Genomic DNA, 12,603 nt, shown 5'->3' with positions numbered 1-12,603 from the left:
ATTCTTCCTTTGCAAATGTTCATGTTAGGTAGATCAGCTGTAAATTTGGCATGTGGCCGCTACTTGTGTGTTTCTCAGTTGCATACCCAGACACGTGCTGGGCACTGTCTTCTGCAAATGGAAACAATTGGAGCTTAGGATTCTCAGCACCTCTGGAAGTAAGGTGCTATGCAAGAAAAGCACAGGCGTGAGAGTTAGGAGGCCCTGGGTTCTCATTGTGGCTGTTCTGCTGGATAGCCTTGGATATTCCCTTGACCTTTCTCAGGCTGTAAAATTGGAAGAATAATAAAAGAATAATAGTCTGCTTACTTTCATGAGGGCTTAGGAACAGCATTCGTTTGTATTTCTGGAGCAGTCAGACATTATAGTGATAAGCACCACAGAAAAAGCCAAGAGAAAATTATCACTAAGGCAACGTTGTGCCAAAATAGTTTACGTAAAAAGAAGAAATATTGAATAGCTGCCTCATTTCCTGAGAACCATCCATCCTGTGCCTGGAATGAAGCAGAGATCCTGTGGAGGCAAAAATGGTATGTGGTTAAATGCACACAATATTATAACAGATGCAGGAGAGGGTACAGCAAATGACGGTTTCACAGGGCCTTTCCATTTGTCCCTTAAGAGCTGTCACTCATGCAACCTCCAATGACTGTCTTTTCAGTATAGTTGAAAAGGCCACCAACTGAACAGCCGTGATGTATACAAACAATGTATTCTCACTGATCATACCATATGTTCAAATGAATCAAGAATTGCTATGCACAGTTCTACTCCTGCAAAGACTTATGTATGGGTTTAATTTTTCACCCTGTGAGCAGTCTCATTTGTTTCTGTGAGAGTACTCCCTATACATAAAGATAAGTACGTTCCAAGGCTTTTCAAGTTTTTAACGTGGTTAATATATTTGTTTTCATGACCCCTTTAGAGGTTGTATATTCTTCAGGTATTTTACAACTTTTTAAAAAAGTTTGTATTTTTATATAAATTACTACTGGCCATATTAAAGCTATGTTATTTACACTGACAGTAGACAAAACTTCAGATTTTAGTTCAAGTATAAATAGTGTGTACTTTTGTACAACAACTTGCGCATGAACAGTATGTGTCTTACAAAACTTTTACTGATAACAATGCAAAGCAGTCACCCTGATTTTGTACCTAATTTTATACCTAAATGTTTCTCCTCTAGATATCAGAAGATGTCAGTCTTCAAAAATAAAACAGACATAAATCATAACAATCTCATTCCTAACACAGTAGCTGAATTGCTACAAAAGTGTGCGTGAAATCTATTCCAGGTGAAGTCATTGACAAAACTCCCAGTATTTCTTTATATATATGCACTGTGGTTACTCAGTTCTAAGATGACATGTCTTCCTCCATTTAACATGGGGGTGGGGTCCCTCGTCTTTGAATCGAGTATGAGGGCAGTGTGGGCGCAGGCAGCTGTTGTAGCTTTGGCTTTAGTACCTTCCCGGGATTGGGGCCGCAGCTGCAGCTGCTGCCTGCCCCACACTCCCTGCCACCTCTGCACCCCACCATCTCCACCCCTCTCCCTGCAGCCTCTTCTCTCCATTCCCCACTCTCCATGGAGCCACAGCTCCCTGCCTGCCCCTCTCCCTTCCCTGGCTACCCTTGCTCTGCACTGGCAGGCTCCATCCACATTGTAGCCTGGAGCACTGAGCACAGCCCTAGCACAGCTCCATAACAACAATGCACAGCTGCTACAGGTGCTGGGCTGGGGCTGTGCTCAGTGCCCAGGCTAGACAGAAGATGGAAACTGCTTATATGGAGCAAGGGTGTGGGGAGCAGAGGCTGCAGAGAGAGGGGAGGGAGCACACGGAGGGGTGGGGGAGAGAGGAAGCAGAGGTGAAGGGGAAAATGGGGCTTGAGTCTGTGGGGCAGGGGGGGCAGGCAAGGAGCAGACTGCTTGACCTCCCCATTGCATCTGCCCCCCTGGGGAGGGATGAATTAAAGATGACCCTCCAAAAATTGGATTTTATACATGAGAAATTATAACAAATGTATACAGTTTCCATGTATAGAATCTAATTATTGTGGGGTCGTCTTAAATTCAGTCATCTTAATTTTGAATAAATGCGGTATTTTAAAATATCAAACTTACAAGGATATTTTTTTTTTTTTATCAAACAGAGGAGTCTCTGCATAATCAAGTTCAATTTCTGTTTATCAGACCTGTTTCCCTATCTTGTCTGAAGACTAACTATCTAGCATTGTTTTGCACTTTCACCCTTAAACATCTTTATTCTGAATTTGGAAGTGAAGGAACTGAGTTTTTTTACAGACCTGTATAGGTCAGTATTGATTATGAGCTGAATATCATATGAATGAAAGTAGTAGCTTGGCTTTCAAAGAACCTTCTATAATAATTTCTTTTAAATAGATTCAGTGTCCAGATTCTTGTTAGGAAGTGTACACTCCTAATAGGAAGTAGGGGAAGAAGAATTGAATCAGCTGGACCCTTTCCTTCACACATTCCATATTCAAATTACATATTCAGATTTTTACAGTCATGCTTTGCTGTTATAATGGTATAATGATATAACTTAAATTAGTTGCAAGCAGTTGTCTCACAGGAAGAACTGAGATGAGGATGTTGTTGAACTATTTTTTTCTGTGACTGTTTTAAACACTAATGCTTGTTTAAAACCTGGATTTGCTTTTCAAAAGAACTTGCTGAAACTGGATCCAGGAGATAGGTATTTGACAGAACAGTGTTTGAACCATCCTTCATTTCAAACCCAGAGACTCTTGGATCGCTGTGGAAGTTCACCTTCACGGACAACTAAGAGAAAATCCTATCATGGGGAGAGCAACACATTGTCAAACAGGTAAAAGTAGTAAAAAGACCTTCACTATTAAAACGATCATCATTTCACTAATGAATAAGTTGCTTTCAGGTATAAATATGAAATCATCTTCAAGAAAAAAAAAAGTAACCACTCGATAATTTTGACCTTTTGGTACACATAATATATTTTATTCTTAGTTTAATATAGTAGCTAAAGCTAGTTTTTGTATGTGAGCTGTCTTCCCTCTCAGTTATAAAACATACTTCATCTGCAATCTCTTCAGTTCTTCACTAAGAATAGAGTTTGTCTGTAACTGGACCTTTCACCTTTGTGTACCCATGTATGTGGTACTGGGGAAAGGTTGGTAGCATTGCCTAGAATTAAGGTTGCCCAATACTCCCCATTGTAAGAACATGTTTTCTGTTACCTGCAACTTCTAAAATATTCACTCCAGCTTTTTTTCCATTCTGGGTTTCTATGTCCAGCTGAATTTTTCTGGGAAATTTTAGCTGAAGTCACTGCTGAAAATGAGGCAGAGAAAAAACATGGGTTTTGCCAGATGTTATAAACAAAGCTGTTGATACTTTATTTGACCTCTTCTAGGTTCCTTGTGGTTTGGGGCAGAACTTGAAATTTAGTATGAAGCATTTTGTATCAGGAATATGCCTGTCACTGTCCCCATACACATTATCCCAAAATGCAGGTTTCTGAACGATTACAGTTCACACATGCTTAGTTGAGATTTCTTACATTTCAGCAGCTGCTTTCCATGAAGATTGTTTGTACCGGTCATGCTGTAGGCTGAGCATAGCTTTCTTTGCAACTACAACTTTAGGCTGCTACTGCCAATTCTGCATCCCTGTACTGGAACTGAGGGCAGGGAGACTCTTGTGCTCTCAATGGCAGCTCTTGATAGGGACCAGGTAGCACTGAGGAGCAAGTCACGTGACTTGAACGTAGAGTAGACAAGAGCCAGACCTGTGGGAACAATGACTGTGGAAGCAGATTACGACAAGGTGCTGAGCCTGAAACTTGGGCAAAAAGACTGGGATAGGAATACAGGGAGGGAAATGGGATTTGATGACAGGCTGGGGATGGGCACTAGTTGGGCCGGGTGGTGTGGGGGAAGAGGACACAGAGCAAGAACCAAAGTAGTCCAGGGCAAGGACAGGGACCAAGGAGCCTGGGACTGAAAAGCAAATGGGCTAGAAGCAAGAAGGCATGTGAGCGTACAAGGAAGATGAATCTTATGAAGATCTGAGGTGTAAAGAAGAACCAGGCACAGCTGTTTTCAGTTTTAAGAAAAGATGTATGTATTTATATGAATGTCTTTGTAATGCAGAAAATGAAGGAGCAGTCACCAACAAAGTCACAGCATTTATGCTTAGGGTTTAATTCTGTTTTTCACTGCAAGTGAATCCTTCAATTTAGCATTTTCATGTCTTGAAGATTTTTTTTAAGTTTCTTGTTAAAAAGTGCTTCATTTTTCTTTTTACAATCCATGTGATACTGGTAAATATTAAAAGCTTGTCATTTATGTCCAATTTATTTTCATACAAGAGAAATGGAAAAAAAATCATTAACATCTTTAACTCTGTTTTGGAAGATACCAGAGAAAGCCTTAGGCATGTGAAATAAGAAATTAGGTGGACAGGTTTGTAACTCAGACCTCTTGACTGATGGGAATGGGAAAGTGAGGGTTACAGAAGGAAGTACCTATCCAGATGTGGCTCCAGTCCAAAACAGTCCTTGTTCTGATTAACACTAAAAATACCATGGGCCAGTGTCACGGATCCCCCCCAGCGAGTGCTTGCTTGGGCCTCCCTGGCCTTACCTGGTCTCTCTGAATACTCTGCAAAAGCCAGCCCAGGCATGGCTTCTACAGTTCTGGCTCCTTCGGACTCTGAGGCCCCAGCCATTTGGTCTCTGATCCTTGCTGGTTACCTATGCTCCTCCTTCCAGGAGCTTCCTTTCAGTTCAGCTCCCAAGAGGGGGATTTTCCCTCTTCAAAGAGAGGGACAGCTCTTGTTGGTCTAAGAAAAGATATCTCTACCACAAGTCCTGATTGCCTTTTCCTTTAGACCAATATGGCTACAGCCTGGATATCTCTTTGATAAAGGTATTTGTTGGAGTAAAGCCCACAAAGCAAGAAGTTTTCACCCCTCTAAAGGGGGTAAAGCAGTCCGCCTTTTCTCAGTCTAGCTTGCATAGCCCTGAGCCCCCTACATTTAGCTCAGCTGTTCTCTCTCCAGTCCACACAGTCCCAAGCCCCCTAAAGCAGCTTGGCTGTTTTCTCTTCAGTCCACAAAGAAAAGAGCCATTCCCTTTCCAGGCCCTGCAGCTTTCCAGCTGACACCGTCCTTCCCATTCAAGCTGCTTCCCTCCAGTGTTTGAAGCTTCTCTCCCTCTGCTTCCCTTGACACTTCCTGGGTGTCACCTCCAAAGGATGTTTCATCAGTCCTATCTTACTGAAGTGTCAGTAAGGCTGTTCAGTTCCTTGTTGATGGGTGTCTATCTTGGCTCTTCCAGCACCTAGGCAAGCCCTGTATGAGAGATGTGAATATACTGGATGGGTTCATTAGAATCCAAGTTAACTTCTTGTTTTGTTGAATCTACAGCTGGCAGCGAATGCATAGCTTTACTATATGTTCCAAATATATTGAGGCCTGCCTAGCATGGCAGTGCTCTTACCCACACCTTTTGTTTGAGTCATATTATTTATGGTTGTATTTGGACAAACACAACACCATGTCTTAGTAAGGGCATTATTACTCTTTCTTCCCCTGTGTGCAAGCTAGTCAGGGGAACTAAAGTGTGCAGCATTGTTACAGCATGAACACATTTACTCCAGAAATATTACCTGTCACAGTAGGCATCTCCCTGTAGGAGTCCCTGAGAAGGTACAAAGAATTATAACTGCTCTCTTTTGATTTTACACTACCTGTAGTCGCATGTCTTTTGTCTTGATGCCTTACAGAGTCCACAAAGAAGTGAAAAGCGCATCTATCTTTTTCCCTCTGTGGTTGGGGGCAGAAAAGTTCACCTGGAAATCTTCGGAGATCAGCAGGAGAGTTCTGTTATTCTTGCCCAGAAGAAGAGCTCCCCTTTTGCTGTATTAACTTATTTAATATAGTGCTAGCACGGTCCTAATATGTGACAATTCATCTTTATGTATTTGAATAAATACTCTAACTCTTCTGTGTACAATGTGCTTAAAACACTTAACATGCACACACACATATATATATATATATATATATATATATATACACACACACATACATACATATATATATGTGTGGGTGTGTGTATACATGTTAGAATACATACGGTTTAAAATGTCAGTATTATCATTCTGTGTGTGAATTAGAAGTGAAAATTTGGCAATCAGAACACAATATATTGTTTTGCCAAATATTACAGATTTATTAGTTTAAGTGTTTGGGACAGGGAAGGTCCAGACATGTAGTTTGTAGTACTACACTTAAGTTCTTTCTCAGTATTGAAAAAAGTACTTCATTTTGAAATCAGTGTATGCTACTGGAGTTAGGAATGTATTAATATATTCATATGTATGCTAATGCATTAATTATTCTTTATGTGTTTTAATGTAGAACTCAAGCCAGCAAAAGTGCTGCTTTGCAGTCGCATCACAGATCAAACAGCAAGGATATGCAGACTCTAGGGGTTGGACTACAAAGAGGAGAAGAGGTTCTACCAGCAAATGAAAGCTTCATAAATGGAAACCTCACGGGAGCTGCACACAGTCCAATGCATGCAAAAAAACAGAGCAACCCACCTGGATCTGGCAGCAAGGACCTAGCCAATAATAACATCCCACATCTTCTCAGTCCAAAGGAAGCAAAGACAAAAACAGAATTTGATTTTAATGTGGACCCAAAAGCTTCTGATGGTCCAGGTACAAAATACCTGAAGTCAAATGCCAGATCTCAACAGAATCGGCACTCTTTTATGGAAAGTTCTCAAAGCAAAACCGGCACGCTGCAACCAGGTGAAAAGCATAGTCGCCATAGCTATATTGATACTATTCCTCAGTCATCCAAGAGCCCCTCATATCGGACAAAGTCCAAGAGTCACGGGGTCCTGACAGACTCCAAATCTGTGGGTAATCTTTCTGAGGCCAGAGCTCAAATTGCAGAACCAAACAGCAGTCGGTATTTTCCATCAAGCTGCATGGACTTGAACTCTCCTACCAGCCCAACTCCTCCTCGCCACGGTGATAACAGAACTTTACTCAGCCCATCAGGGAGGAATAACCGAAGTGACAGTACCCTTGATTCACGAAGACTGTCAACAAGACATTCCAAAACCATGGAGGAGTTGAAACTGCCAGATCATATGGATGGAAGCCATTCACATTCGTTATCTGCCCCACATGAATCTTTTTCATATGGTCTAGGTTACACTAGCCCCTTTTCCTCACAGCAGCGCCCTCATAGACACTCTATGTATGTGAGCCGGGACAGAGTGAGGTCAAAGGGCTCAGAGGGTGGCTTAAGCGTAGGGCAAGGGATGGCAGCCAGAGCAAACAGCCTGCAACTGTTATCTCCACAGGTGCAGCATAGGTCACTCACCAGATCTGTTGGCTCCTCACGTGAAGATTGTACAGAAGATACGAATAGGGTTAGTCTGAAATGTCATCTACTGCAAAAGATTTTATTTTTCTTTATGTATTTTCTTGCATGCCTCTGGAATCATGTTGGCTAAAGCAGCTTATAATTTTATATCTCCCTTCTATATTTATTTATTAAATTTGAGCCAACACAAATCACAGTTCAGTTTACTTATGGTGAAATACCTGCAGTGTGAGCACAGTCAAAATTGTATATCAAATTATGATTGGTAAGTGTTGCCAAACCATTGTTTATGTTATCTAATGTAACTTTTACTAGACTGTTTTAGGGTTTTTTGTTGTATCATTCTGATGTGAATACTAACCTTAACCCTTTTTGAAGTGGAGTGTTTCAGTCACTTATCTTACAGCAGTAGTTTGCTGATACAGGAACCATTTGAGATACTGCACTGTTTCTTTTTGCATGAGCTCTGGACAGACCAAACATATATACTGGCAATTGTGGCATTGTGCAAGTACAAAAAGGTAGCATGAAGACTTCACAGTCCCCTAAACCAAGGGGACTTTGCCAAAACCCATGGAAAATTATTCCGGAAAGAATCAAGAATAAAACTACCGGTGCAAGTTACACCAGGTTTAGTTTTGTCTGTGTCACTTCTAAGACAGTCATTACCTAACAGTAAATTATCTATTACAAGATCCATCGTTGCCTACATGTAAAACCCCATTGTAGCTGCCACCTGTTTGAACTATCCCAGAATAGCTGTACATCATCTGTCTATTCCTGATTCTAGTGAAATTTATATTGGCATACAAAACTGATACAAATCACCCTGTGGTATGTATGAGTCTGTCCACCAAGGCCTTAGTCTGCAGCCATGCAACAAAATTACTATAGAGAAATTTGTTCTAGATTTTACTCCGCAGTAAATTTACTCTAGTAGGGAGCAGACATGCAACCAAGCTCTCTGCTTAAAAGGAAACTGTAACAGTGTCTTGTCTACTAGGTGGTGAGGGATCATATTTGCATTAGATAAATGGCTACCAGAGATAAAATTGACAAGGGGAGGAAACATATGGTACAGCAATCTGTAGTTATTCCTGACTTTTCGAGGGGTAGCTTTACGTTGCATTGGAGCAACACTGATGTATGTCTGTGTCATGTGATTGCTTCACTTTTGACCTGCAGTCAAATTACTTGAGAGGAAATATGGCAAGTGTTTGCATTTTTTGTGTAATAAGTATGCAGACCATGATAGAGTCTCTGTTGTAGGAAGTATTAATAAATATTGGCTTTTTGATGGTGACCCCTGCCACCAGTCTAGGCTGGGTTAAGTAAGGGCCCCTTTACACGGTAATATTGGGCAGCTCCTGGAGCTCTTAACCCCTGGATTGTCCGCACATTAACACCCTAAAGTGGTTTTAAGCACTCATACGGCTCAAAATTATGCAACTCCAGGGCAGCCTTAATTCTGATCCGCACTGCCCAGTTTATGTAGGCCCTTACATAGTCTGTACAGAGCCAACTTCTCTTTCTGTGGCCAGATATTTTGATTTGAGTATTAATGTGCCAAATTCTGTCCTGGTTTGCATTTTTATGAAGCCTTAGTGAATTCACTGATGTTGCATATGTGACAAATAAACACAAAATCTGCCTCCAAATGTTTAAAATACCAATAATCTTTCTGCAAATTTGGATAGTAACTTACGGCAAAAAGAAATGCCTAAGTGAGCATTTCACATAAATACATACAAATATATGCAGTGAAGTGAATTCTAAGATAAGAGCAATTTGCTGAAAAATTGGAAAGGGTTCAGAGAAGAGCTACAAGAATAGGTCAGGAAAACATTGTGAGCTACTAAAGCTCAATCTGATTAATCAGTTTATTCTAGAAAAGAATAAGAGGTGACTGACTGTCTACAAGTATCATAGGGAAGAGATTTTTGTTAGTAAATGGGTCTTTAATCCCGTGCTTGGGAACTGAAGCTAGATAAGTTCAGACTAGAAATAAGACAGTTTTTTAATGCTGAAAGTAATTAACCAATGGAACAACGTACTATTACCTAAAGACGTGTTGTATTTTCCATCACTTGAAGCTTTCTATCAGAATTGGATACCTGTATTTAAAAGTTATTCTAGAACTCAAGTAAAAAGTACAGCTTTGATGTAGAAATCACTGGGGTGAGGTGCTGTTGTCTACATTTGTTGGGTGGACAGATTAGATGATTGTGTCTAGTGGTAAACCTGTTGGTTTTAGGTATAAAACTATGGAACATCTGTAAGAGGAAGGTCTTCTGTAGCCTATTGAATGATATGGGATCAGATAAACCTTGTTCTATATCTGCATGAAAATTCTACTGCTTGATGAAATTGCTGATTATTTTAATTTTACCACTGCCATCCCTAACCATCTTCATAACCCTAATTTTTATGAGAAGAGAGTAAAATGTAATAATTGATCTCTTAACCACAGTTATTTTTAACAGATTGTATTATACAATCAAGCATTAGTAAGCTATTTTGAGATTTATTGGGTTTGCCTGATTATTCCAAGCCGTGGCTAATTTCCTATTTTGCAGTATCTAATAATAAGCTGCATCCAGATGAGCGTGGCCCTGCAGTATATGGCACTGCAGACATGTCTGCGGTGCCACATACTACACATTCAACTGTTCTCTGCACTACAAGGTAGCAGCGCTGGGGGGGGGTTGGCCCTGGGAAACTCCAGGGGTCAAAAAAACCACGCCCCAAAAAAGTGGAGCGGTGAACACCGGGCACAAACTGGCTGCCAGTCAGGCTCCAAGTTGCAGGATCACCACTGCTGCAGCCCCGGGACCCCAGGTAAGGATGCTAGGGCCAGCCCAGTACCCTACCTGGGGTAACCTGCCATGGGCCAGAGGGCACATGGCACAGGTATTTACTGGGGACAAGTAGCAGTGGCACAAGATGTGGCGCTGCTTCTTGTCCCCGGGGAAACAAACATCCATACTCATGTGGATGCAGCCACAGAGTTTTAGAGCAATATTCAGTAGGCTTTTACAAACGTGTAATGCTTTATTCTCTCAGACCCCTTTTCAGACCGATATTGAGGTAAGCTGTGGGATTCTAACTTTTCCTATGTAGAAGGAAAAAGGGGTCACTATTCCTCTTCAGCATCCTTCTGTTTCCCCCTCAGCAAGATACTGGCTGCTTCCATCCTGTGATGTTTCCTGGCCAACTGCCTTTTTCACCATTTGGCTGATAAACAAGGAGCCATCAATTAGGCCTCCTTGTCTTCTGTCTGCAGGTTAAGTGTTTCCATGTTCCTGGAGATGTCAAATCTCGCAGAGTGCTGATGCACTTTGTTCTAAAATAATACAACCCTTTTTCTAAAAAGCACATCAGTAGAAGTTTTGTGCACCTATACATATCCCCAGATGTGAGTGAATGCTGTCATCATTAGCAAGAGCCCATAAAACACCCTTCTGTCATAGATTTCATAAGGCTTAACAACTACAATCTATTTTATAGGGAAATTAATGTTTAAAATGACCCTGCAGTAGATACAAACTAAGCTCTCTTTCCTGTCATGTGCACTGATTCCCATCTGTCATTTCAGTCAAAATTTTTTTGTCTAGACTCATGCAGTCAGCATTGAGTTACTAAAGAAAGTTGTAACATACCACTCAAAGACAGTGTGGTTTCTCATGCTGGCTTTTCTTTTTTATTTTGCAGTTTATTAGTATTTTTTGCATTGGAGTTTCATGTAATGAATGTTAATTTAATATGTAATGTCTTTCATGTTATGTGGAGACATACTGAGTCCAATTATCAGATCACTCATTGTCTTTTGACAGCCAATAGACAAGCTTACATGTAGTTAGGAAAAATAATGATGAGTCTTCCATTTCTCTTGAATTAGTTCCTTTTGGCTTGGTTATAAAAATGCCTGTTTGAGTTAGTAGTGTCTAGCTTAATGCTTTTATCCCTTAAGCTCAACGTTTTTCAAACCTGAGATTCTCCGGTGAAGCTGGAGAAATGGTAAATGCATATTTTAGCAAAGTAAAGGTGAAAAGAAGTGAAAGTGGCCTGATTTTTAGAGTTGTTCAGCACTTACAGATCCCACCGAAGTTCACTGTAGTCAATGTTACTGTCGCATTTCAAAATCCAATAACTTGTACTTAGCTTATCTAATGTGGATTTAGAAGCTTAATTGGCCCCATGGACTTTAGGTTGTTAGTCTAAAGCATCCCCTTTTGTGCTTTTTTTTCTCCCCTGATGTAGAAGCACATTATAGATGAAACAAAAGAGGATCTGTAAACTCTTAGGGCCAAACTCCAAAATGCACTTCACCACCTGACTTCCATCCAAGGAGCATACTGATCACCACCTACCCACTTAAGCTTTTTAGAGGCTAGAAGTACCTGTGTTTTTGCTAGAAAGTGTACATAGGTATCTAAAACTCTGCTTCTGTTCATGCACGGAGCAGCAGTATTGTGGCTGAGCAGAGCATTTTGATACCTGCTTCCATCAAAACCATTTAAGACTCACAAAGCAGTTGTCCCAATGCCTAAATCCTCAAGGGAGCTGCTCTGAGGCATGTTCAGAACATGTCTAGCCCACTCCAACAGCACTGAGATCTACACAGCAGAACAGGCATGGCCAGTTTCATTCTAAACCAGTGATTCTCAGCCGAGGTGCTGCGTCACCCTGGGGTCCTTTTATGGGTGCTGTGGATCAATATACAACGTTAGCACTGTTAACTGTACAGACACAATGCACAAGAGAAATCTAGGAATTCCAAATAGGAATTTGTAGTGTTAAAAACCATCTGAGCTGTTGTAACCTTTCTAAGTCCTTTGCAACAAAATAATTGCTCTGTTGTTTTTCTGTAGTCAGAAAGCAGGTGAAAGCTAAGAGCTGGCATTTTCCAGTGGATTCTTTGAGTCTGACAAGGTTGAGAACCACTGTGCTAAAGCGTTCTTTAGATGGCATAGGTGTTGGTGGCACTCCTCACATTGTACAGAATAGTCTCCAGCACTTGTCCTGGAGGGAGGAACCTGGGTTCTCAGATCTTTTCAACCTGACGAGATTCAAACCCACTTCACAGATTTCATAGACATTAGGGCTAGAAGGGACCTCGGGAGATCATCGAGTCCAGCCCCCTGCCCAAAGGGCAGGAAGTCAGCTGGGGTCATAGGATCCCAGCAAGATAA

The 12,603-nt window shown here is 41.1% G+C and overlaps 1 protein-coding gene across 5 annotated transcripts in view; it reads left to right on the top strand.

Moving 5' to 3' along the window:
* The window catches only part of CDKL5 (cyclin dependent kinase like 5), a 133,609-nt gene that overhangs the window by 91,318 nt on the left and 29,688 nt on the right, over positions 1-12,603 (top strand). For all 5 annotated transcript variants that reach the window (XM_019529238.1, XM_019529237.1, XM_019529239.1 and 2 more), the window contains exons 10-11: positions 2,692-2,852; positions 6,428-7,457. In XM_019529238.1, the coding sequence (XP_019384783.1) occupies positions 2,692-2,852; positions 6,428-7,457 (1,191 nt within the window). The remainder of the gene's footprint in view (positions 1-2,691; positions 2,853-6,427; positions 7,458-12,603) is intronic.

This window comes from Crocodylus porosus, unplaced genomic scaffold, assembly GCF_001723895.1.
Source record: "Crocodylus porosus isolate Cpor-Errol unplaced genomic scaffold, CroPor_comp1, whole genome shotgun sequence".
Lineage (NCBI taxonomy): Eukaryota > Metazoa > Chordata > Crocodylia > Crocodylidae > Crocodylus > Crocodylus porosus.
This window is presented reverse-complemented; position numbering and strand designations above follow the sequence as displayed.